Raw genomic sequence first — 27,590 nt, forward strand, 5'->3', positions numbered from 1 at the left:
TGTTGTTGTTTGCCATGTTGTTGGCAGCCATTTTGTGCATCCAGCCAATGTGTCTTTGCCATAGTCTTGCTTGGGTTCTTCTTTGTTCCCCATGCCTCCTTGCTCCTTGTTGTTGTTTGACCATGTGGCTGGCAGCCATTTTGTCCATCCAGCCAGTGTGCTTTTGCCATAGGCTTGCATATGCTCTTTCTTTGTCATGCCTCCTTGCTCCCTGTTGTTCTCCCATGTTGTTGGTAGCCATTTTGTGCATCCAGCCAGTGTTTCTTTCCTATAGGCTTGCATACAAACATCGGAAATTATTGATCATGTTATTTGTTTAGTTTAAGTTTAGATTTTAATGTTTTATTTTAATGTTCTATTTTAATGTTTTATTTCAATTTTTGATTTGATTTTAATTTTAATTTGTATTTGATTTCTTTATTTGAATGTTTTTTTTATTAATTAATTTTTTTATTTCTTGTTCTTATTTTAATGTTTTTAATTTTATCAATTTTTTCTTTTTTCATTTTTTAAAAATAGTATTTCATTTTATTTAATTCAGAATATGCATTGTTCCATCCATCCACTCCTCCATCCATCCTTCCACCAAAGGTGTACAGCCGCTCGCTACATCATTCGGTTGCTATGGGTGTATAATAATTCCATTTCCTCACGGATACCCTGGATGCAGTGCACTGCAGACACATGAGCAGCACAATTCATTTTTTAAGAATAATTCCATTTCCCCTGGACCATCTTGCCACTATAGGTTTTTTAAGGATTATTCAATTTACCCATGCACCTCACTCTTTCCTTTAAAACAGATAGCGATAAAGCAAAGAGATATGTCTGCATATTCTGCTGCCTGATTTGAAATTACATTTTATGGTGTGGTTTCACTTTACAATATTAGATTAAATTGGTATTTATATTATAATTAACCATCCATACTAATATTTCATTTGTACTATTTCAACCTACAACAAAGCCATGTTTCACTAACTACATGTTTTTCTCACTTGGTTGCTTTTAGGTGCACAAGAGAAGAGATGTTGTAGTACTGCCTAAGAGAAGGCCTGTACAATTACTTTGTTCCTCCGAACTGTCCAGCTTGTACATCTTAGTGCCACTGCCAGCTGAGACCTTAAGATGGTCCCAAAGAAAGCTGCTCTCCGGAAAGTGGTCAGTGAGAAGAAGTAGCTTTCCACCAGTGGCGTGCTGACTACAGCCTTTTTCGAGACATGTGTGCCTGCCACACCGGCCTCCAGGGAGGAACCTGGGAGCAGCACTTTAACAGCAACAGCACCATTCCAACCTAAGCCCAAGCTCATCTCTGGCAGCCACTGCAATCATGGCAACGGTGATGAGCAGTGACGTTGAATTGGATTTGTCCCTTTCGCCAAGTAGTACCTGATTGTTTCAGGAAACAGAGCAAAGAGGACAGCAGCCTCAGCCCACAGTAGTAGATCTTAACAAAGTTGGAGCAGAACAGGAGGTCAAGCTTACTGCCGAGCAAAAACCTCCTCTTTTAGAATCAGTGGCTCACGGATCTCCAGCAAGAAAAAGGAAGGGTACTACTCTACCTCCTTCTCAAAGCACCACTTTGGATTACGATAATATGGGCATGGAGTGCAAACTGGCACAAAGGAGTCTGCTATTATTTTCCAACTTGCTCTGAGGGATGTGGCACAGGCTGCACCGCCAGCTCCCATATTTGCAAGGCCCCAGCAGAGACCTGCACCAACCCGTACCTTAGTAGAAGTATGTACTTCAGAGAGACAATTAGCACACCCACCTACCTCCAGTTCATCTTCAGACATTGGCATTGGGCCAATAAGAAAGTGCTTTTCCCCAATTTGGGACTTTTTTACGATCAGCAAACTGGAGAATATTGCAATATGCTCCATATGCCAAGTGAGTGTTTGTCGTGTTACGCGTGGTTCACATTATGGTACTGGAGGCCAGATGACACATATTGAAAAACATCACGCAATCCGGTGGAAGGAGCACCTTAAACAAATTGCTGAACATGGTTGTGGTGTTGAAGGTAAAGAGAGCCGGGAAAATTCAACTCAAGCTGGTCAGCTACTTCACCTTCTTCTTCCTCCAGGATCACCAGCTGCTGTTACTTGTCCTGGATCTTCTCCAGCCTTTGCCACAGCAGACGGGCCACTATCTTCTGCCTGGTTGGTGGTTGACCAGCAGGAGTAGCTATACCAAGAAAAACAAAAATAATAAAAACAAATTATAAACAATGCTCTGAACGGGCACTGCTTCAAAAGTAGATAACGGGTGGCACAGTAGAACTACATTGCTGGTGACCTAGAGACATTGGAATTTTATGTGATTATGATTAGGAGAGTCACAGGGCCAATTTTATTTGTTTACCCACACCTGCCTCATATAAAAAGCACTGACTGGTAGAAAAGAATTAAGGCATAATAGGACCAGATTTTAAATAACAGCAATTTCATTTTTTTTTCTTTTAAAGGCTTTTCTAGTAAATAAACAACACTTTAGTGGAAAAATAAAAATGAATTAACCCTCATTCATGAGTAAAGCAGTATGCCCTATGAAGTACAGGTTGTTGTGCCACATTAATGAAAGAATGCTAGCCACCGCTTCGAGTAGTTTGCTATTGTCTGCAGCTGGGGCAGCTGTAGTTGAAAATTATCCATCTTTAATTCTAATGCCCCTGCTCTACCTCAAATGAGATACCTCACATGTCACATATAAAATGTAAATATATTTATCCCATCTGCCGTAAGTAGACAGTGGGGAAAACGATGCACTGCACAACAGGGAAAGGAACGGGGTATATAGATTGTACTTGGCACTTTTGTCACAGAGTATCCCTTGCGCCAAACTTTAAATCAAACCGGGCAATTACTAGTTCCACTTTACTCACTGGCCTCGTCCACCACCACAAATTCATTCTGACAAATTCATTCGCTGGGCAGTAAGAACAGGAAACTTGACTTACTGTACTGCAGAGTAAGGCAGAGGGATTAGGCATGTGACTAAGCTTTGACTTATTCAGTCACTGTATAGATGAATGTCTAAAGGGAAAAAATCTGAACAGGCACAAAATAAATATGTTATGGGAAACTATTAAATATAGTTTGAGAACACTTCACATAGCCATGAAAATGCCAAGAATGGATTTTTCAATGTGTTTGATTGGTTGGGACAGAAGAACTTAGGAAAAAAAATAAAGGAGTGAAGTACTAAGAGGTGACTGAGTGGGCGAAGAGAAAATGACACACCTTGTGTGTTTGGTTTGCAATGCATTGAAAACTTTGTAAATGCTGCATTAACTGAAGCAGAAGCACATTGCACAGCCAACAGTGCAGGAACGAAATTATCCACACTGCACTTCTTCGGTCATGGGTGGCGAAATGCCATGGGTAGGAAGAGGGTTAATAAATGATGACGATGGGTGGGATACATATCTGCCTCGTTTAACAAATATCATTGAGGCAAGGGATTAGAGCGTAAATCAAAATACCCCCCACTTTGAACTATAGCTTTAATAGCAATAAAACACAAAGTAAGCGAAGTAGGTGAGCAGCATGCTCCTCTATAGAAAAGCTCCCTTGTTTATTCATCCAAGCAATTATTCAAACATCTTTTCATTTTTCATACTATATTCACTTATAGCAACCATGGTTTAAGCTTTACTTTCTCTTATCCTGTCTTCCACCAAAATTCATAGTCCAATATCCATCCTTTCAGTATCCACTATCCACGCTTTATTTCGAACATCCTTTCACCCATCGTCCACTTACTCAATGTTTACCCTCACATCCTATCACCCACCCACGCATCCTTTCCTTTCACCCATTTCACCCATCCTTTCTTTTAACCTTCTGTTCTTTCACGATTCAATCAAGCCATCATTTGTAATGTACATTATGTGTGCTTTTGCTGAGTTGCAGGTAGAAGAGGTCATAAGTAACCCAACCACTGCCATAGCTCGTAATGCCGGGCGGGGGGAACAATCATCATAACACCCTGGACGCTAATGAGTAATAGTAATTGTCAATAAGCAAGCAATGTAATTTACCACTGCCCATCCATGCCGCTTCTTCCCCTGCTCCATGTACTCCTGCAGTAGAACTTGAGCCGCCTCCATTGGTGGTCGGTGTGGCTAGAAAATAAACATTATACAGTTTTTAGATGCCAGGTACCCCTCCCCTTAATTGTTTAATTAAAATACTGCAACCGCAATACAGCATTACAGTTCGGTTAGCACTGCAGTATCTTCTATCAAAATATCACACTGGGCATTTTATTAGTTTACAGTGTTAGAAAAGCCAGGTGGTCAAGCCAACCAAAAACCGCCTCTGTGGTTCCCTTTTTCTTGCCCTTTGGTGCTAATGTAAGAAATAAAGAAGATTAAAAATAGATTAGTGGTGCAGTTAATCTCCACAACATTATTATATAACAGGCAAATGCAGTAACATTGTTCTTAAATCAGATCACCTATGATACTAGTATGATCAACTATTGTTGAGTTGGTTGTTCTCATACAATCCCTGTTCCAGATTTCCTTAACAAAAAAATACAATTAGAACTAATGCATTGCAATGAATGATCTTTGATTCTATTCTTATTTCCCAACCCCCTTGATGGATCATCTCAATCTCCATTTTTTGCAATACATAGATGCATACTAGTACTACACATCACTGTGAAATTGCTTGGGACTGTATGAGCTACATAAAGAAAGTCACAGAGAACGCTAACTCACTGATATCACTAATTCACTATGGTGACAGGAGAGCAGAGTAGTCAGCATTGCAGTGGCTTCTCAAATAGTCACCCAAAGCGAGCGCCTACGAGTACTTGCCTAGCTCTAACTGGATCACATAAATAATATTATACGTGTAAACTAAATGTAACTTACCTCTGAGTATGAGCAGCCTGCTATTCAGAAAAAAAGTTAGCATTGTAGAACCGAAACACAATAATCTAGTTAATACTCACCGAGCCCCAGAATCTCCACGCCTAGCAGGTCAAGCAGATCCTGCTTGCTGTCAGTGATATCCACCCAGTGGTGCATCAGCTTCTGGATGGTGTGCTGGACCTAGGTGGTGCCCCGAACACACCTGTGCATTCCGTAGCCCAATGCAGCTGAGGCTCCCACAGGGGGTAATGGCTTTGAGGCGTGCCGCCTGCTGCCAGCATGCAGGGAAGGTGGCGCTGAATGTAGAAAACCTGTGCTCTCACCTCCTCCTCACAAGAGATGGGCCGGGGTTGCACTCCTTGACAGTGTCGACCCCCACAAGGTAAGAGGCTGATGCTGGCTGTCTGGGGAGAGAGCCTGGTGGTACCGCTTCCCTGTTCGCCAGCGTCACCCTGCTCTGCCATGGTGCTGCGTGGTGGGGTGAAGAAAAGAAAAAGGAGAAGGAAGGGAGGAAGAAATAACTAAGGAAGTAAAGGGAAAAGTAAAAATACAAAAAGCACGAAAAAAAGAAGAAAAAATGAAAAAGACACAGACACAAAAAGTCAAACTAGTACAATAAATAAAAATGAGGGGTTGATTAATTAGGAGGTTGGAGGATTGAAAAGATTATTAGGGGATGAACAAAACATGGCCTGCACCATAAACACAGTGAAAATCAACATGGCTGCGCCAATGCGAACCCTGTGGTGATGTTTGTACGCAATTTTGAATGTGAGAATGTACTTAGCGTTGCATTTGATGTAAAACACAACACAAACGAGCACAGCGGGAGCACTGCCCGCCCACGGAACTCCCATAGTGCGGCAAGTTTTTTTGGCCACTTTGCAAAGTTCCATGTAGCACAACTCAGCACACTCCACTCAAGCTTGGTTAGCATAAAGTACCCTGATCCAATTAACAAATGTGGAAGGAATGTTGAATTCCAGCAGCACTGAGAACTTATAGCTCCAGTTCAGGGAATCAAATGTTTGTTGAAGATCTAGTGAGAGGCAACCAGCATTAGGAAAAGGGTCATGTACTATCTCCATAACCTGGGATAGGCGCCTGATGGTCAGCGAGGTGCTCCTGCGTGGAATAAAGCCGCATTGGTTCATGTGAACTAAGCCAGGCAATAAGGGGAGCAGCCTCAGGGTTAGCACTTTACTGAGGATTTTGTATTCTGAGATCAAGGGGTAGAATGGTCTGTAAGAGGAAAGATCGTCCAGGGCGTGGCCTAGTATAAGCAGGGAGGTGACTAAGGCCTAGCTGGTTGCTGGAGGTAGAGATCCTGCCCCTAGGGATGCCATATATAGTTTCTCCAGGCAAGGGACTAAACGTGTGGAAAAGGTTTAGTGAAATTCAACAAGCAGACCATCTATGCCAGCTATCTTGTTACGTGCCATCCCCCTAGTTGCATGGCACAGTTCTTCTGATGTTAGGGAGGCCTCTAATGTCATAGGAGCTGTCTCTGAGATCCGTGGGAGTCTCAGGCCACTTAGGGATGTATCTCTCTCCGCAGTGGGCTTCATGGGCCTACCCCTGTACAGTTCGGCGTAATAAGAACAAAAAGTTCTGTTAATCTCTAATTGTGTAGTACAGTGTTTCTCTGGAGGTGAAGTGGTGGATAGGATCCGGTGTAGAGGACAGAGGTGGCTGGATCATGCGGACAAGGAGCTTTCTGGCCCTATTACCTTCAGAGTCTATCTTCTGTGTGTATGTTTTACAGTCAGTAAACCCCAACCACTCTAAGGAAACCGCATATTGAATCCTAGTATCTTGTAGAGCTTTTAAGTGTGTGGAATCATGTTCGGTCTTTTGTTCGAGGAGTTCCAGCCGTGTCTTTGTGTTGTAAATTGCGGAGTACAGAGTGCTTAGCACCTGTCACAGTGGCTATGGACACCCCACTCATGACAACCTTGAATGCCTCCCACTCTGCAAGTGGTGTTGAGGCTGTACCCTTGTTGTCAGCAAAATAAGTATTGTTTGCAGTGCCCAGGGTGTCCCAAAAGACTGCATCCATCAGGCGTGTCGGTTGCATGCGCCATGTGGGTTTTGGCAAAGGGAGCCTACCGTATGTCATAACTATCTCAAGTGGATTATGATCTTAGAAGGTCTTACCCAGGTAAGTTGCATTGGAGAACTTAGCCACTGTACATGATGGGTAAAGGATTTGGTCTAAATGGGCTTGTTGACCATGAGGGGGAGAGAAAAAGAAGTATTCATGCAGACTCCTGTTATGATCCCTCCATATATCTATCGGGGACCAGTGTGAAATCATCCAACTCGAGAGGGACTAGGCTTATTTGATCTACTTAATCTTTGGTAAGGGTGGATGCGAACGGTCATGGTTAATGTCCTGGACCACATTAAAATCTTCCCCCAATAACCAAGGGAGATGTTGTCCGACAGGACTGAGGATTTACTTTGTAAAAAAAAAAAAAAAAAAAAATTCTGCTCCATGTTCAGCGCATGTACACTGCCCAGAACTACCATCTCCCTGTCTAATAACCCACTGACAAAGACATAGCGTCCATGGATGTTGATTTAAGAGGCCTGTGCTTAGAATGGGACTCCCGCACTCATCCAGATGTCTGCCCCACGGGCAAACCCTGAATATGTTGTGGTAAATAGTTGTCCTCTCCATTTAGTGCGCAGTTTAACAGCTTCACAGGCGGAGAGGTGAGTCTCCTGATTTGCCTTCCAGGGGTGGAGTTGTGCTAGAACTCTGTCTTTTGTGAAGGGACCCTAAACCCCTGATGTTCCATATATTGTAATGTTGTAAGGCAGTTGACATGTCAACATGCCATCGATGGTCGCATCAATGGGGACACTGTGTGTATTAAAGGACATAGGAGGCATATCTGGTAAGAGAAAGAACAATTCCCCAATGCTGGGCCCAGTGATAAACAATCGTTTGACCAAGCTAAAAATGACAAACAAAGCATAATAACAATGTAACACATTGTGCAATTGCTTTAGGATGGATCCAAGAGTAGTGCAAATTGGGACCCACTGATACGGGAACCAATAGATGCAAGTGCCACACACCAGCACCACAGGAATCATGGACAGTAATAACAGTAAGGGAAACAGCACTCATATAACACCAGTTGGGTATACTGCAAACTCAGGAGGGCGCTCACTGGGTGTACAGAAAAGCGTTGTAATGTGACAACCAAAGGAGGTGAGGGAAGGGGGATAGGTGAGGGGGAAAGGGGAGAATATGAAGGTGGGGAGGAGAAAGGAACTCTTCATCTGGGGGGACAGGTGAGGGGGAAAGCATAGATAGAGACTTATCTGGAGCAGCCACAGGGTGCAGCACCAAGGACCCTAGGGCGGCACAGCCCTCTACAAGGATCAAATCACAGTGTCTGCAGTGTCACAGTAGGGAGAAGCAGAGGAGCACCATACTTGCATTGGAGTTGGAGTCTGCACTTGCTGAAGAGCTGGATAGTGGTAGTCGATGTTGTACCTTAAGTGATGAAATAGTAGCCTTCCTACCCTCAAAGGCTGTTGAGGAGAAGGTGCTGCTTTAGAAGCTGTCTGTCTGGCTGTTCTGTGAAGGTGAGGGGGTTCGCACTGCTTCCTCTGCAGTTGCTCTGATGGAGTAAGGCGACATGCATTAGGGTTCTGTCGCTCCAACCAGTCCTGGGCAGCATCTGGGGTATCAGAGAATAATGAACGTTGGTCATAAATTACTCTCAAACGTGCTGGGAACATTAAGGCATGGGTGAAGTGCATCTGTCGTTTGACCACTTAGAAGTATGCATGGCGTCTCTGCACTTCCAGTGTTTAATCTGGGAAAAGGGATACTGTGACATTGTCCACAGTTATGGGATCTACCTCCCTAGCCACCATGTGGCAAGGCCGAGTTCTGAGTGGAGGGCGTTTCGTCAGTACCCTCTGTGTTTGTTCCACAGTAAATGGGGATGATAGGCCCTGGGGAGCAGCTGCTTTCTGAAGCCACTGTTCAGTGAACAACGTTGGGTTGTAACCTTCCACGCCCTGCAGCATCCCCACAATTGACACATTATTTTGGTGTGCACGGCCTTCAGTGTCTTTCTTTCTTTCATGGATGCGAGTTGCTTCTGGAGCTCAGCAATGGCAGGTGAATTTGAAGCCTGTTGTGGGGCTAGAATTGATAACATTTCTGTTTGTATTTTGTCAGAAAGTTTGTGATGATCCTCGCATAAGATGCCAAGATCTGTGAATAACGTGTCAATACAGTCTTCAGTGCCCGATCAGGAATCTTCTATTTCTTGAAGTATCACATCTAATTTATCCTGCATGGGAGCCACAATCTTGAGCGGAATACAATCTTCCAGGGTATATGTGGAGGAGCCATCAGATTGACTCTGTTGGTAAGGCCTGCGGCCCTGCTGTGATGACGGCCAAGTGGATTCAGTACGCCCAATGGCAGCCTCTTAAGACATGGCATGGGGAGCACTGCATGGTGGGTAATGAATTACCATAAATGCAGCAGGACATGCCTGTCAGTGACAGGTTTTGGGCAACCACTCTGTGAATGATGCTGTGGGAACTGGCTGATGCTGCCGCACTAAGGACTGGTTTAGGATTCTCCTCCAGTAGGGTGTGGTAGAATCTAGTCATCCTCAGGCCTCACGCAAAGCCATGGGTGTGAAAAGCCCAGGCACAACAGTGGGCTGCAGCGGACTCAGTGGGCAGGGGCCAGTGCCACTGCAGAGTCACAGGTGGCGCAGTCCAGCAGGCAATATTGGCGAAAGAAAGGCCTTGCCAAGCAGTGCCCGGTGCCCCTGATGAGTGTTCATTTAAGGACAAATGAAGCGATGGCCATAGAAGGACCGCATGCATTGTTCACTTTCTCCTTTACAAGTGTGTGGGCCCAGCGGTAGGCCAGTAGGGCAAGTGGGATTCCAGTCCGGCAAAGGATACAGGGAGTCTCTTGCGAGGGGTCCCGGGAGAGTGGGAATACCCACGCCACCATATACACCGCACAGGGCTATAGTTGGGCAGGGAAGGTGGTACATTTGGCGCAAGACTTCCAGCCGACAGAGTAGTCTCTGCTCAGTTCTTGTATGTCGCAGGCAAGGCGCCTACCACTACCGCTGCCTCCTCCCACCGACACCCACGAATCTGCTGTTATAGATGTAGGTGGCTCTGCTCATGCCACTGATGGTCGGCACGATGACGAGCAGCCCCTTCAAGGCCGAGGGAAAGCACAAGCCAGTCCTGCACACCGTGAGTGTTCAAGGTGCAGAGCGGTAAGGCCTCTGCTACTCATTCACTCACTCCGCACTGCTCCAGTCCTCTCCCAACAGTCAAAGTCGCTGAACTTCACTACTACAGGTGTGGGGATCAGCATCTCACACTTCTCGGCTCCGGAGCACGCTGTGCAAAGTTTGTTGCACCCAGTTAGAACCCAGGGCTCCAGGGGCAGCAACACGGGTCCGCAGAGGGTCGCCAGCGTTGCAGCCACAGATCTCTGGTGGTGCAGTCACTCAGTGCAGGGTGCGCTAATGTGGAAGGAAGGTGCGGTTTAGGTGTACCAGCTCACGCAACTGGGCCCGTCCACCATGCAGGAACCACAACGGGATCAAACGACTGTACAGTTGGGACGAGCGGTGGATGGTCCAATGGTTTCTTCAGTGACCTGTCTGCATTGTAGTGTGCTGTTCTGGATCGTATGCCCAGAATTAATAACGGATGTGTAAAGATTCCCGGATGCCTGGCAGGAGCCCTAGAAAGACATGTCTGCCATCTTCAGCAGCTTCCCAGCCACCTTTCCCTACCCTTACCCCCAGGTTAGCATTCACATATATAAGATTACATCTTGTTGCATTGGCTGCCTAGATTAAGAATAGGCAGCATGTCCCCTTATTCAAAATAAGTCATCAAAGCCTTCTTTGAAGGGCTCAAAATAGTTACTCCACCACAGGGTCTACTTGCACCCACATGGAATCTTAATGTTGTTCTTGCACACCTAATGAGCCCTTCATTGGAACAACTGCATACATATGCCCCCTTCAGTTCTTTACTTGAAAAGTGGCATTTTTAGTTGCTGTCACTTCACTTAGACGTGTTAGTGAGTTCCAGGCTTTAACCTTGGAAAAACCTTTCTTCCAATTACGCAGGGATAGGATGGTTCTTTGAACCAACCCTATATTTCTCCCTAAAGTGGTTTCCCATTTTCACCTTAACCATTCAATTGAGTTAAGAGTGTTTTCCCCACAACCAGATTCAGTTGCGGAAAGGACTCTCCACACTTTGGATGTAAAAAGGACCCTTATGTTTTATATTGTTAGAACTGAAACTTTCAGAAGAACGAGGTAACTATTTGTTTCTTTTTCTCCACCACATAAAGGGAACTCGATATCCGAACAAGGCATAGCCAAAGGGAAAGTTAAGTGTGATAAAGCATGCTATGCAAAGGTCAAAAGAACTTTACCTACACCTCCTAGAGTACACTCTTCTAGGAAGAAACGAGCATCCATGGCTTTCCTAGGAAACATCTTGATAGCTGACATATGTAAGGCAGCTACATGGTCCATACCGCACACCTTCACAAAATATTATTCTGTGACTGTTTTAGCGCACCATCAAGCAAATGTAGGTCAGGCAGTGCTATATACTTTATTTCAAGCAAACTGCAACATCCAAAGGTTAGCGACTGCTTCTGAGCGGGACTGCTTTCCAATCTATGCAATGCATGTGTATCTATAGCCACACATGCCTCGAATGGAAGCATCTGATCATGGCATGTAGTGCTGTAGTAGGTTCACATGCAACTGCTCTCCTCCCTGGACTCCTGTGGTCGTTGCAGTTTTCCTCTCTTTTCACATGGACATCTTATTACTTTAACTTTCTCTACACTCCCTTCTCACCCGCCTGCTGGGAAACAATCTAAAAATGGAGTTCATGCGCAGTATCACCGAGAAGGTGGAGTCACTCTATCTCATGACTCGAAAAAATGCTTTGAAGAAAAACAACCTGCAGACATCTGGATCCAATACTAGATGGCAGGGTTATACCAAGCATGTGACTCTACAGCACTACACCGCAAATAGATGCTTACAGAGTAAGTAACACTTTCCTTACTTGTGGTTACAGTTTTCCAATGTTGGTAACTTTCATGGCTTAATGCGCAACATTCACTCATCCAAACTCCCTTCTCACTTAATTTTACTTTCTCACTTGTGTGCTTCTCCCAGTTACCTGTGTTGTTCCTTTTCCTTTCCCTATTACGCTTATTTTCTCCTTATGCCTCTCCACTACCACTTGCAGCATTTTTTCGAAAATCCTTTATTTTTTTTAGTTTGGAATTGAAGCAGTCAGCAAATTGCTGCCCTTCCTTCTGCCTTTGATGGAAAAAGTGATTTTGTGATAGTTCTTTTTAATTTTGTTTATAATTTATATGCCTGTAAAAAGACGTAGCAACTGCAAAGCCAATATTTCTCAAATACTATACCTTTTAGCTTTACCAGAGCTTGTTAAAGTCAACAGATGTTTATATAACAGTCTTAATCAACTTGATAACTGGACAGTTCCTCAGAGTAAGCACCCTCAGCGGTACTTAGGGCGGCCGGGTGCTGGCGGCCGGGTGCTGGCTGCAAACAGTGCGGCGGGTTTGCAATGCAACTCTATGAGGGGACCCTGGGGGTCACTCTGAGGCTGCAGGTGAGGTCCAGGGGGGCTTGTCTGGGCTGGACAAGGAGGAGGGCAGCCTGCTGGTCGATACTGCACCGGGTGTCGGTTTCCCACGACCTGGGGGCTGCGGGTGTAGTGGTCCTTCAGGCTTTGGTTATCTTCGTCCGGAGCTCGCGGTCAGGAGGGTCCTTGGGATTCCCTCTGCAGGTGTCGTGGTGGAGGGGTCAACCCAGGGTGGACGCTTGCTCACAGTTGCCTGGGGATCCTCTCTTGCTGGGTGGACCACCTGTACACTGCCCGTTGGCGTCAGGTGTACAGGGGTCAGGACTCGCGCATCTGGAGTGAGGTGGGAGTCCTTGGTTGTAGGTTTCTTCAGACAGAGCAGCTGTCCTCTGGAGTTCTTGCTCTTTTTTGGGTGCAGGGCAGTTCTCTGCTGTTGGCAAAGGTCGGTGGGCCCGCTGGAGGCTTCGTTGGTCTTTTTGCAGGTTCTCTGAAGCAGAAGACAGGCAGGGAGGGCTGGGGCCAAAGCAGTTGTTGTCTTCCTTATTCTCTGCTGGGGGTTTCAGCTTAGCAGTCCTTCTTCTTCTTCTTGTAGGTCGTCGGGAATCTGGTGAGCTGGGTTCAGGGAAGCCCTTAAATACAAGATTTAGGGGCATTACAGGGTCAGAGGGTAGTAGCCTCTGAGGGTGGCCAGACCCTCCTTGTGTCCACTCCCTTTGGGGAGGGGGACACATTCCTATCCCTATTGGTCCGTGTCCTCCAAACAAAGATGGACGATTCTGCAGGGAGGGTGTCACTTCATCTCTGGACACCTTAGGGGTGGTTCCAGCTGAAGTGGTCACTCCTCCTTGTTTTTCTTAAGTTTCCTGCCGAACTGGCCGCCAAATGTGGGGGCTTGTCCGGGTGAGCAGGCATCTCCACCAGCTGGAGTGCCCTGGGGCACTGTAAGACGAGGCCTGAACCTTTGAGGCTCACCGCCATGTGTTACAGTTCCTGCAGGGGGGAGGTGTGAAGCACCTCTGCCCAGAGCAGGCTTTGTTTCTGGCCTCACTCCATGGGGTCAAAAACGTTTCTGCTAGTGGCAGGCTGGCACAGACCAGTCAGTCTTACACTAGAGGATTGGGTGAAATACAGGGGGCATCTCTAAGATGCCCTTTGTGTGCATTGTTAAATAAATCCCACACTGGCATCAGTGGGGGTTTATTGTGCTGAGAAGTTTGTTGCCAAACTTCCCAGTATTTAGTGTAGCCATTATGGAACTGTGGAGTTCGTTTTAACAAAACTCCCAGACCATATACTTAATATGGCCACACTGCACTTACAATGTCTAAGAATGGACTTAGACACTGTAGGGGCATATTGCTCATGCAGCTATTCTCTCACCTGTGGTATAGTGCACCATTCCTTAGGGCTGTAAGGCCTGCTAGAGGGGTGACTTACCTATGCCACAGGCAGTGTTGTGTGGGCATGGCACCCACAGGGGGATGCTATGTTGACTTTGCCTTTTTCTCCCCACCAACACACACAATCTGCAATGGCAGTGTGCATGTGTTAGGTGAGGGGTCCTTTAGGGTGACAAAACACATGCTGCAGCCCTTACGGACCCCCTCTGGTCACAGGGCTGTTGGAACCACTGGTACCTGTTGGTACCACTGGTACCTTTTACCAGCGACTTATCTGTGTGCCAATTGTGGAAACAATAGTACATTTTTAGGGAAAGAACACTGGTGTTGGGGCCTAGCTGGCAGGATCCCAGCACACTCTGTCAAGTCAGCATCAATGTCAGGCAAAAAGTTGGGGGAGGGGTAACTGCAAGCAGTTCCAGTATCCTACAGGTGCTGTCAATCACATCAAATAAATTCTGATCCCTACAGTGCCAGAATATGTAAGGTACAATAAATATTGCACCCTTTTCAGAGCTGACCGTAACTATGGTGTGAGTGTTGACATTTTGGTACCATGTGGAGGAGAGGTGCATGTTCCCAGTATGGAGTTTTTTTTTATTGCCATTCCGCAGCTATGTTCCTAAAGTAATTACTATTTTTTTTCTCTCTTTTAAAAGTGTACGACCTCCTGACAGGTAAACTTGTGAAGAGACTGACCAGTCACCGGGCTTGTGTTCGAGACGTCAGCTGGCATCCTTACCAAGAGAAGATTGTCAGTAGCTCTGTAAGTGTTTGGTGGGGAGAACAGTGAACATAATATCCTATAGGTTGGGTGGTTTATTCCCTGTGCTTCTCATCCAAATTGTACCGGCTTACTGCGTAACATTGTCATTAGTACACCTGCATTGTTTCATATTTTTTTCATTGTGGAACATGTCATCTTCAGAAAGCATGTGGTGATGCAGTTTCTGAAAGCTATAATTTTAATATCCCTTTAAAATGCAATAAACTGGGTGACCCGAGCAATACTATATTACTATGCTTTTTCTTAGTTTCTTATGTGATTTGCTGTTATCTTTCCCTCTTATTCAGATGAAGGCTTAAATGTTGTTTTATGTAAAACGCCCTATCACGTACTAGTTTGGAAGCACTAATCAAATGACATAAATAAATACGTTTGTTGGGGTCAAGTGCGAGAAAGGGAGAAATCTTGGTACCATGTATCCAGCCAATAGCATCTAGAAAAGTCTTGAGTCAATATTCTTAGTTCTGTTCATTTATTAAATAATTTCAATAATCATTATTGAAAGCAAAACTTATTAATGAATCATTCAATAAAGGCAACCTAATCAAATCACAAGAAAACTACTACAAGTAGCTAGCTAGCTCTGTCAAGCAGACTGACATAATCCCTTTCAAAATCTAAGCAAAGAATCTCTTGTCAGCCCTCACTAATCTGAAGCGAAAAACAAAAGGCATAAAATCCTGTTTGTTCCCCAAAAAGCATGTATTTTATTATGTTTCAGACAAAGCACAGAGTTTTCATAGTATGACATTATGTGAATGTGCAGCACTGAAATGTTACTTATGCAGTATTGGATCTTTCATAGATTCACATGCTTGAATCAGAATAGCAAGCAGTACTTAAAGCAACTGTCACAACCCTTAGTGAATGTTGGGCCAGGACAATAACAGTTCACAGTAGTAAACATAAGAAGCAAAATGGCTAAGCATAAGCAGTATTTAAAATAATATGGTCAATCTGATAGTAAAACTTGTGAGATTATAAACATTCATGCATGAATACCTGGCTAGGCAACACAAGGAAAACAAGTATTAGATAGCATGAAATTAATTTGCATTAAGAAAGAGGCTTACATTAATGAAATAGATGGAGCAACACAGCCTGTCTTACGGCCGAATCGCTGCACTGTGCTGATGCACCATTTGCTGCCTACAGGAACGAGTAATCTTCCATGTTGCAGCTCGGCATATCTTGTCCAGATTGATGCTTGCAAAAGGAACAGTTGAGGTTAATACTGCTCTCGGGGAGTGTACTTTAGGCGGTCAGGTCAATTGTTTGCCAGCTTTAGAGTGGCAAAACTGAGTGGTTGATGAAATCCACTGTGCTATTGTCGTCTTTGTTACTATTGTTTTTTTCTCACGCCCCCGACTATAAAACACCAGCAGTTGATCTGTTCTGCGAAACTATTTAGTGCAGTGAAGATAACATTTTAAACATCGTTTGATGTCCAGTGTGTAAAGAGTTCTTTCAGCTGGGGTAAAAGGATTTGGGAGAAATGTTTGCAATATGATTGGTTCCTTCAAATGGAATTGAGAAGGAATCTTTTGGATATATCATGGATTTGTTCTGAGAAGGACAAAGTTATCTGTGAATAGCAAGAAGGGTTCTTTAATCATATAGGCCTGTATGTCACTGACTCTCCTGGTAGAATTGAGAAAAAGAAGAGTTGAGACCTTCTCTGTGAAAAAATTCAGCTCAGCTTTATGTATCAGTTTGAATGGAGATTTCATTAATTGAGAAAGAACAATGTTGAGAGGCCACTCCGGAGGAGGTGGTCGCACAGTAGGGAAGGTTTGAAGCAAACCCTTCATAAACTGCTTTATTCATGTTTTGGAATTCACAGAGCTCAGGAGCCATGCGTGCAGCTGGAGAGAGGCTGGCTCCGGATGTAATGCTTAATTCTTGGTTCGTGTGGGGAGGAAACCCCAGGCATGGCGGCAGCACTGGCGCTCTGCGGTCCCTCTCAATGGTAAAAGAAAAATTTGGAGAGACATTTGGGTTTAAGAGTATTGAGGACAAATTCTTCCAGGAGGAGCTCGGCACTCGGGCTCCTCAGGAACCCCATCAATTCTGATGTTACTCCTGCGTGCGGTTCCTTCCTGGGCTACTAATTTGGCAGTCACCACATTTGTCTGTTTAGTCAGGTACTGCACTTGTTCCTCCAGCTGCTTGTTGGTGTATTGCATAGTGACCACTCAGCAGTGGTAACCTTGTTGGAGAGTTTCCTAAAATCTGCCATCAAGAGCATAACATCTATTGTCACTGTGTCCAATTTCGGCCCAGCCATTTTATTCTCCAAAGTAAGGTTCAGACGCACTCGTGGGGAGCAAGAATGACCCTTCGGCTTCTGATGTTGGTCGGCCATTGCATATTTGTCCATTTTGTTGGACTTGGATGGAGTTTTATTGCGCATCATCCCCCCACTAGAAATCTTTCTTGCTCGTGCACTTGGTCTGTCTGCTGGGCCTCCTGTATAACCGAAGCGAGAGCCCCAAGACGGGGGCGGTGCCCTTCCTAAATTGCAGCACAGATTCTTTGCTCAGGCAACTACCAAGCATTTCAGGGGGTCCCCCCAACCCTCACTAGTATGTCACCCCATGATCCTACCTTGATGTCAGCGCTGAAGGAGGAGAATGTCTCATCTTTTGTGTGGGGTGCGCGGGGACAGCAGGCAGCAGCAAGAAGAATATACACTCACTCAGTGTTGGGCCTCTCTCCTTCAAATATTCACTATTTGTTTAGCGCAGGGTAAATTAGTGGCTTTTTTGTGGTTCACCCTGCAAAAGATTGTGGCTGTTGCGCGACCAGGACTCACACCCCAGTCAAACAACAACCCAATTTCTCACATTAGTGGCAGCAGTATGGATCAGGAGTTTGTGCAGTACCATACAGTGATTTGTGTTACACAAAAATCCCAGATAAATAATTTGGCATCAGAACTGATGTTTTAAATTCTCCTGTTTCCATTGGCCATGTTTGTTTTTTCTAAATTTAAGTAACCCTACCTTCCTCTACTTCCATGGAGATGGAGCTGATAAATGTTGACAGCCGTACCAAGGTTGAACTGCAAAAGCTCTGGAAGGAGATGGGACTGAATGTAGGCAAAAAGCTTCAAAGTGGACCTAAAGATAGTCCTCTGAGCCTATGAGGAGGTCAAGAGGCTGCAAAAAGTGATCAGGGAAGATGATCCTGAGGAGGACCTGGGACCAAATGATGTTGAGAACCAGGAACCAGAGGAGAACCTGGGACCAAATGATGATGAGAACCAGGAACCAGAGGAGAACCAAGAGCTGCAGGGAAGGCCCTCCTGCCCCCTAGAGGAAAATCAGGATACCTGTGATAGGGCAGGGAGCAGTGTGTCTTCCAGAGGCCTGTTGCAAGAGGAGATGGAGGACAGTAGGGTGGAAAGCAATCTTGAGTGGGAGATGGTGGAGAAAAAGACGGAACATGAACTCAAACTCAAGGAGCTAGGCATTAAAGCCAAGGAAGTGGAGTCCAGCAGCAATGGTGGCAGCGAATCACCAATGTCTACTGGAGAGGTGACAGTCTACATACCCAAAGACCTATTGCCGAGTTATAGGGTTGGGGATGATATAGGTGAATGGCGTTTAGCATATGAGGTAGCCCTGAGGGTATATAATTTCCCAGAAGTGTCCTGGGTGGGTTGCTTGTAGAGGTATATGCCACCGATAGGGAGGCGCACACTCCTGACTCTAGAGGTGGGGGACCAGACCAAGTATGCCCCCAAGAAGGCCAATCATCTTTGTAAATTTGGGCTGACCACTGAGAAATATAGGCAAAGGTTCAGGGACAGCTACAAACTCCCAATCCAGTATTGATGGGGCATGGGGCTTCATTGATCATGCCAGCAAGGCACTGAAGGTCCGGGTGAGGAACACCAAGGTAGATGATTTAATTATGCTGTTCAACCTGATTTTGAGGGAAAACATGCTCAGTACCTGTTTTACAGAGCTGCACAAGCACCTGGTAGTTAGCAAGCTGTCTGACCCCCAGGAAGCTTGCTGAGGAGGCAGACGTTTGGGCTAGCACCACAGTGTGCAGAAAGGTACCTGGGAGTGACTCCAAGAAAGGTGGCCCAGGTTCCCCCCACAGCAGAAGGAGGGGAGGTCAAGGGAGACCCAGACATGTTTCAGGGTAAGGGGGAAGGAAAGGGTTCCCATGCCCCTTCTGAGAAGGAGGGAGGTTCTGGTGGGCGGGGCCCAGGGCAATCCATTTCCAACTCCTCTGCTTTGATTGTTCTCAACTAGGACACACCACACTGTTCAAATAGGCTACCCACTGGTGGGAACTCTACAGGATTGGCCCATGTAGACTTAGGGGGAGGTAGCCCCCAGGGACCAGAGATTGAAAATACCCTAATCTCCCTTAGTTGGGCAAATGACTCAGAGTGAACTTGTGATCCCTGAGGGTGGGAGTTATCACCTACACCTACACCAGGTGAAAGTGAATGGGGTTTCTGTCCCTGCTCTGAGGTACACCGGGCCCAGCCAGACCGTGATAGTGGAAAGGCTAGTTTCCCCACAGCAGCACACTGGTCAGGTGTGTAGGGTAACCCAGGCCCAAGGGGGTAAGTCTCTGTCCACCCCATGACCCTGGTATCCCTGAATTAGGGTGGAGAGATGACCCAGAGAAGGGTCAGAGTTAGTCCCCAGATGCTCATATCCTTCTGAGAAATGTGCTGCCTCCGATGACAGGAGAGCCAGGAGGGGCCGACACCCAGGGTGCCCTGAAGGCTCAGACATCTGGGCATACCACTCCCAAATGGAGGGTACAGAAGCCCAGATGGAGGGGTAGGTGAAGGAAGGACTCACCACTGCCTCCTGTTCTACCTCAGGGTATAGAGCCTGGGCTGAGTGGCCAATTTCAGGATAGCACTCCTGAACTGATGGAAGGGAGAGTGGAAACATAGTTTGATTGGCATATACCTGGTTGTAATATTTAATTTACATGCAAGTCCCTTGTAGAGTGGCGTACCGTATACCCAAAATGCTACCAGCGGGCCTGCAGCACTTATTGTGCCACCCACTTAAGTAGCACCTTAAAACTTCTCCCAGAAGGCAGCATCCCACTGCCATGTCGACTTGGCATTTAAAACCCTTTGCCAGGCCTTAAACTCCCCTTGTATTACATATAGGTCACCCTTAAGGTAGGCCCTAAGTAGCAAGGTACAGAGTAATTAAAGGTAGGACATGTACCTTTTAGTTTTATATGTCAGGTTGTTCAAGCAATGATAGTAAGATATAGCCTCTGATGAGTGGGTGCTGTGAACTGTACAATATGGCTTCTGCGTAAATTTGAGATCGTATCAATCAATCAAATGGGATTTGTATAGCACAGCTGCTTCACCTGTGAGGGTCTCGAGGTGCTCAGGTTTTGTGCTGTGGGAATGCTGCCTGTTCCTGTTGGTTGAACACCCAGGTCTTGAGTTCCTTTCTCAACCGTTGGAGCGATGGTGAGGCTCACAGGTGTAGGGGAAGGATATTTTAGGTCTTAGCCGCCAGGTGGGAGAAGGAGTGGCCTCCGCTGCTCGCCTGGCGGATGCGCTGGGTAGCTGCCGATGAGAGGGATCTGGAACAGAGTTCACTGGTTGGTTAGTGGAAAGTCACTTGATTGTTGAGTTACGCCGGTCCTTCGTTATGTAGTGCCTTGTAAGTGTGGGTGAGCAGCTTCAACTTGCATCTTTTTGAGTTTCCTGAGATGAGGGGTCATGTGCGTCTGACTGGGGATGTTTGAGGGTGAGTTTGTCTGCGGTGTTCTGTATGGTCTGGTGTTTCCTCAGGAGTTAGGCGGTGATTCCTACATAGAGGGAGTTGCTGTAGTTTAGTTTGCTGGTGAAGAGAGCTTTCCTGACAGTTTGCCTGATGTTGGGTGGGAGCCATCGGAAGATCTTCCTGAGCATTCAGAGGGTGAGGAAGCAGGCGGAGGAGCCAGTGCTGACCTATTTCTTCATGGATAGGTACCTCTTGAGGATGTTGCAGAAGTTGCTGCTGTGTTTGTAAGGTTTGGGGGTGGGGCCTAGCTCGGGTAGCCACCATTCATTGTTCCATAGGGTTCCCTTGCCTTTCCGGAAGATGAGTACTTCTGTCTTGTCTGTGTTGAATTTGAGACAGTTCATCCAGACTGCCACCTCCTTCATGTATCTTTGAAACCTGTATTTGAGTGTCGTAGGGTCGTTGGTCAGGGAGAGGATGAGTTGGGTCATCAGTGTAGGGGATGTTGTTGAGTCCATGGCTCCTGATGATGGTGGCCATGGGTGTCATGTGTATGTTGTAAAGGGTTGGGCTGAGGGGTGATCCTTGAGGTACACCACAGTCGAGGAGTGGGAAGGATGATTATCTTCTGAGTTCTTCCTGTGAGATAGGAAGCGATCCACTTGAGGGCTGCTCCTTTGATTCTGATCTGGTGGAGTCCATGGACCAGTGTGTAGTGGGATATGGTGTTAAAGGCTTCTGAGAGGTCGAGGAGAATAAGGGCTGCTGTTTCTCTGTGGTCTAACATCATTCTGATGTCGTCTGTTGCTGCTACTAGAGCTGTCTCAGTGCTTTGCTTTGCTCTGAAGCCAGCTTGGGAGGGGTCCACAAGGTTGTGGTTCTCCAGGTGTCTGGTTAACTGAATGTTGATAGTTTTCTCAATGACCTTGTCTGGGAAATTGAGCAGGAAGATGGATCGGTAGTTCTTGAGTTCTCCTGGGTCTGCGGATGGTTTCTTCAGCAACAGCTTCACATTGGCATGTTTCCATTTCCAGGGAAAGTGGGCCGTGATGATCGAGGAGTTGAGGACCTTGGCGAGTTCTCTGCTGATGGGTTGCTTTCCGAGGTTGAAAGTGTGGTGGGGTCATGGGTATGGTCCGTACTGGATGGATCTCATGATGGATGCCTTTCCTTCTCAGTGAGGGTGACCCATGAGGGGAGCTGGTGTGGGTGTCAGTCGACATAAGGGAGTTCATGTCGTCCTCAGTGGAGGGCTGGAGTGCAGAGTCTTGGGAGATGGTGTTGATTTTGTTGTGGAAAAATTCCAAGGGGGTGTTGCAGGAGCTTGCAAGGGTGTGATGTGTTTTCAGTTGCTGAGGGGTTGGTGAACTCTTTGACTATGTTGAACAGCTCCTTGCTGGTGTTGGGGTTGTCATTGATACTGGTGGTTAGGGCGTTCTTCTTGGTGTTTTTCAGGAGGTGGTGGTAACGGTTGAATCGTTTTTGGTCCTCAAAGGTCTTACTGGCGTGACATCTGCTTACCTTTTGTCAGCAGTTGCGTTTCTGGGTTTTCAGTTCTGCCGTGAACCATATTGGGTGTCTTGTTTGTTTGTGTATTTCCTTGGTGCGACCTGGTGCACTAGCGGAGGCTGCTGGGAGTTGTGGTCCTTGCGCAGGAGTGACTGCAGGGTCTCGAGAGATCAAATTACAGGTCATGAGAAACCTTTGTGAAAGACTACAGCTGCACTGGATGAGGAGCAGGTACACACAGTAGTCTAGAAAGGAACAAATGAGAAATTATACCAGTATCCTAAAGGTCTTATTCACAAAGGTATTTTCTGCCATAAACATATATTATATCTGAAAATACCTTATCTATGTCTGGAAGGACACAAAAGTCTTCCTGGTGTAAATTGTTGTGTAAATTGATGTTCGTGGCTTGTGGCGTTGTAGATAAACATGCTTTGCATGTTTCTGCCATTTAGTGTTGGGTTTGGATGTGTGCAAGTAGTTTTTTCTTTTAAGAAGTATATCTGAGTCATGAGGTGCCATGACTCGACCTATTACTGGGAATGGCATGAGCATCGGCTGCTGTCAGGTTCACTTGTGTCCCTTCCAGCTCCGGTGCAACGTCTCATGGTGTTCTCGCTGGCCCCACTCTGATCCGTGGCGTAGTAGTCTGCAGTCACTCGTCTTGTTTCTCCAATTGCGTAGCCTCTTTGACTTCAGAACCAGCTAGCCTGCCATATCACCTCAACAGGACAACACCCCTGACCTCTTTTTCTGCACAAATTTGTGCTAAGCACTCGGTGGCCTGCTTACCAAAAGCTGCAATTCCTTTCCATATTGGGCAATCAATCACTCTGACAGTATTCCTTGCTCTTCCTTACCTCTCCAAAGAAGAGGACAGGCTTCATCAGTTGGACCCCAAAAGGGACTTGAGTTTTTACTTTGATTATACCAAGTTTTCTCTCATAGACGTCAGCCTTTTAGTATGGTTCTCTGGAGCAAAGAAAGTGAAGGATACACTGAAGAGGGCCATGTCGAGGTGAATAGTTCTCTGCATTATGGTGTTATGCAGATTTGTAGAGCGCACCGTCACCCAGGAGAGTATCCGGGCACTGAGCAGGGGTGAGTGTAGCCAAATCTAGGGTCTAGTGTGACTCCTTGAACAGCTAGGTCTTCTGCTTCTTATGGAGTTCAAAAAGTAAGGAGGAGGCTTATATATGTAGCAGCAGGTCGTTTTAGCAGCATCTGCCGGATCTGGTTTTCTGTATGCATTGCATGTGTGCAAGTAGGAGTGCAAACAAGGGGATGTGTTTGGATGGTTTGTGAAAGTAGGTGTGATTGTTGAGATTTGCTGGACAATTGTTATTTAGGGCCTGATTCTAACTTTGGAGGACGGTGTTAAACCGTCCCAAAAGTGGCGGATATACCACCTACCGTATTACGAGTCCATTATATCCTATGGAACTCGTAATACGGTAGGTGGTATATCCGCCACTTTTGGGACGGTTTAACACCGTCCTCCAAAGTTAGAATCAGGCCCTTAGTGTCTTGAAAGTGTGGGTGAGGTGAGTGAATTTTGCTTGTTTGTGTATGGGGAGCCAGTGGAGCTCCTTCAGGATTGGTATGATGTGAGTGCGACGTGGGAGGTTGAGAGTAATTCTGGCTGATGAGTTCTGAATAGTCTGCAACATTCTATTCTTTTCTATTCTACTCTATTCTATTCTGCTCTACTCTGTTTTTGTATAGCGCATAGCTACCCAACCGGGCCTGGGCAGGTTGGGACGATATCTTAAATACTCCGGCCAGGTGAGATCAGTCAATCTTGCGGGGTTATTTCTGACCTCTAGCACCTCTGTCTTTTCACCATTAAGTTTTAGACAACTTGCAGACATCCACTCAGTGACTTCCATTAGACACTGATTAAGTTGGGCAGTTGTATGACTTGTGTCAGGAGTGGGGGCCATGATGATTTGTGTGTCATTGGCATATTACACGAGATCTAGGCCATGTGAATTAACAATTTCTACCAAGGGGAGCGCAGATATATTAAAAAGCAGGGGGCTCAATGAGCACCCCTGTGGAGCCCCACACGTAAGTGGAAGGACTGCTGAAGAGAAGACTTCTCATAAACTTGGAAGTTTCTGTTTTCCAGAAAAGCTTCAAGCCGTTTCATGGCATGCCCACTGATTCCAGCTTCCTTCATTCCCTAGATGAGGGTGAAGTGAGAGACTGTATAGAAAGCTGCACTCAGGTCTAACATGATCGCAGCAGCTGAGCCACCCTGATCTAGGATGGGCTGCAGTTCCTCAGTGGCAGCTGGTAAAGCTGTTTCCATGCTTGGGCCATGCCTGAAACCTGTTTGCGTGGGGTGAAGTATTTCTTGTGCTTCCAGAAAATCGGATAGGTGTTTAATAGCATGTTTTTCACAATTTTACTTGCTACTGGGAGAAGTGAGATAGGTCTGTCATTTTTCATCAGTAGCGGGTTAGCTGTCGATTTTCTTAGAAGTGGTTTTACTATTGCCTGCTTCCAGGCTGAAAGGATCATACCACTAGCCAGGGAAAGATTAAGGACCTTCATTAACAAAGGCAGAAGAACACTGCTGCCTTTTATTAGTATGTCCAGTGGTGCTGGAGCAAGTGCATAGCCAGACTTGTTAGATTTTAAGATTGACTCCATGGTATGTAGTTTGAATGCTTGGACTGCAGTTAGCTTACGGCCATTCATTTGTCTTGTCAGGGGTTTCTTTGTTCGACGTGACCGATGTAGGAAGGAGGTACGAATTTTGGTGGCTTTGTTCTGAAAGAAATTAACAAACATATTGCATCACCCTGATGACGGGCAATCTATAGGGCTATGAGGGGCTTTCACAAGGGAATTCACAATCTTAACAGTTCTTTAGGGGAGTTTGATGCATTCTCAATTTTATCCTTAAAATGTGTCATTCTAGCCTTATAGAGCATTTGTGCTCTCTTATACCTGTACTATATCTGATTTTGCTGGGATTGTCATATGCCTGTTTCCATTCCCTTTCTTGTTTTTTGTTTCCCTTTTTAGTCTTGTCAGCTCAGAGGTATATAATGGCGCCCTCTTTTTTATATCACTAACTTTACAAAATTTATAATGGGTACCAAATTCAGGGACTTAGTTATCAAGCTAGTGTATCCCCTTTTTAGGATGGGTACAGACTCTGTAAGTACACCGACCAATTCCCTGCTAACTAGATTAGACCAGGGCACCTGGGTTTTTGTAGGGGAAGCTGTTTAGATGTTAGGGATTATAGAGCTTTCTGGTGGTGATGTTGATCCTGGCATAGAGGATGTTCCCATAGTCCAGCTTTCTTTTGACAAGGGCGTGCGTGATGATTTTATTCCTGGACTGAGGAAAGTTTGCCAGGAAGAAGAGCTGGATGCTGTAGGATGGACTGCGACTCTGCCTGCTTTGTTGTGCTGGCCTGCTACTTACTGCTTCTGTCTTGGGAGTGAAAGGACTGGACTTGGCTTTCTACATCCTACTTCTAAAGGTTCTCCAAGGGCTTGGACTGAGCTTGTCTCCTGTTAAGAAGTCTCAGGGACATCAAAGACTTTATCTGCAAATGCCCCATGGCTGGAGAATCGACTAAGCACCTATTTTGTTTTACTGCGGTCCCATCAACATAGCACATCTGGATTTTCCTTGCATTGTCCCTGGGTGCCACTTTTTCATCGACCCCGCACAGAAGTAAGGAACGAAGGCCGCGTGTATGGAAATCAACACATCGCCTTTCCTGCGTAGAAAGAATTGAAGCATGACCTCACCTGCCAGTAAGGAACCATCTCACCTGCGAGGAAAGAAGCAACTCATCACCTCCCCTGCACAGTAAGTAACCGGTGCATCGCTTTGTTTGTCCCGCACCTCACCTCCCCTGTGGCCCGCATCATCTTTATTTCTGAAGCATCCCAGGTTCTTGTGCTGAAGAGATACATCCATTCATTCCTATGGATTAACACTTGCTTAAACTTTTACAAAGAGATATTTTGACTTGGGTAGGATGGATTTTTTGTTGTTTTGGTCTTGTTTTACTCAGATAAATATTGGAAGCTAGAGACCCCATTTCTAACATCGGTGAGGATAGGACTTGTATTTGTACTTTGCATACAGGGACTGGTGTACGCTACTTCAATATTGCAGACCATTACATACCAATATACTATTTCTCCTTTTTCTCTTAATTGGTTATTTTTCTAAAGTTACTCCTGCTTCATCTTGATCAACTTGGACTACTTTGTGGTTTTCGCACCTGTGAAGTCTTGACAAAATGAAAATTAACTTTTGGCACCTAAACACCTATACTATGAAGGAGCTGAGAGTTTTCTGCAAGGGTATGGAGTCTGGCTGTGAAGAGGAGATCCACAAGGCGGCATCTTGAGACAGCCCTGTATTGTTATGAGGAAACACGCTGGGTAGCAACACTATCAGATTACTCTGGAGAGGACCCCTGTGGAAGTATAAAGGATGTAAGGCCTTGGAACCTCCCAGAGGATCCCAAACCAGAAACCCAAAAAGGCAGTGGCCCTGAGGAGGAATGAGGGGAGGGGAAAATGACTTTGCAGAGGCTCCAGAGGAGAGAGGGAAGCCCACAAAGAGGGAGTCCCCTGCTAGATCTACTGCTGAGAGCAGTGTCATCTCCCACACCCTGAGTAGTTCAAGGACAGACAGTCTGAGAGGGACCTGCAGCTGCCTCAACCAGATGCAGAGGAGAGAGAAGGTGAGGCTGTCACAGCCCTAGCAGAGGAGAGGAGGGCTGAGGCAGAGTTTAGCAGTCCTTCTTCTTTCTTCTTGAGGTCACCAGGAATCTGATGAGCTAGGCTCAGGGGTGCCCTTAAATCCTGGATCAGGGGTCAGAGGGCAGTAGCCAATGGCTAATGTCCTTTAGGGTGACTACACTTTTTCCGGTGTTCACTCCCATTGGGGAGGGGGACACCAGACCTAACCCTATTGGTCCTGTCCTTCAAACCAAGATGGAGGATTTTGCAAGGAGGGGGTCACTTCAGCTGTGGACACCTTAGAGGTGGTCCTAGCTGAAGGGGTCATTCCTCCTTGTTTTTTCTAACTTTACTGTCGGACTTGCAGCCAAAAGAGGGGCTTTGTCAGGGGAGTGGGGGAGCATCTCAACTAGCTGGAGTGCCCTGGGGCACTGTAACAAGAGTTTGAGGCTCACCGCCAGGTAATAGAGTTCCTGCAGGGGGGAGGTGTGATGCACCTTCACCCAGTGCAGGCTTTGTTTCTGGCCACAGAGAGCACAAAGGCTCTCACCCCATGTGGTCAGAAACTTGTCTGGAAGTGGCTGGTTGGCGCAGACCGATCAGTCCTGCACTAGAAGTATGGCTAAAATACAGGAGGCATCACTAAGATGCCCTCTGGGTACATTTTACAGTAAATCTAACACTGGCATCAGTGTGGGTTTATTGTGCTGAGACGTTTGATACCAAACCTCCCAGACTTCAGTGAAGTCAATATTGAGCTGTGGAGTTCCTAATGAGAAACTCTCAGCCCATATACTCAGTATGGCGACACTGCACTTACAATGTCCAAGAATGGACTTAGACACTATAGGGGCATATTGCTCATGCAACTGTGTCCTCACC

The 27,590-nt window shown here is 46.0% G+C and overlaps 1 protein-coding gene across 2 annotated transcripts in view; it reads left to right on the top strand.

Annotated features, from left to right (window-relative positions):
* The window catches only part of DCAF11 (DDB1 and CUL4 associated factor 11), a 291,457-nt gene that overhangs the window by 185,953 nt on the left and 77,914 nt on the right, over positions 1 to 27,590 (top strand). For both annotated transcript variants that reach the window (XM_069238129.1, XM_069238128.1), the window contains exon 13: positions 14,616 to 14,722. In XM_069238129.1, coding sequence (XP_069094230.1) covers positions 14,616 to 14,722 — 107 coding nt within the window. The remainder of the gene's footprint in view (positions 1 to 14,615; positions 14,723 to 27,590) is intronic.

The sequence above is a fragment of the Pleurodeles waltl genome, chromosome 6, assembly GCF_031143425.1.
Source record: "Pleurodeles waltl isolate 20211129_DDA chromosome 6, aPleWal1.hap1.20221129, whole genome shotgun sequence".
Lineage (NCBI taxonomy): Eukaryota > Metazoa > Chordata > Amphibia > Caudata > Salamandridae > Pleurodeles > Pleurodeles waltl.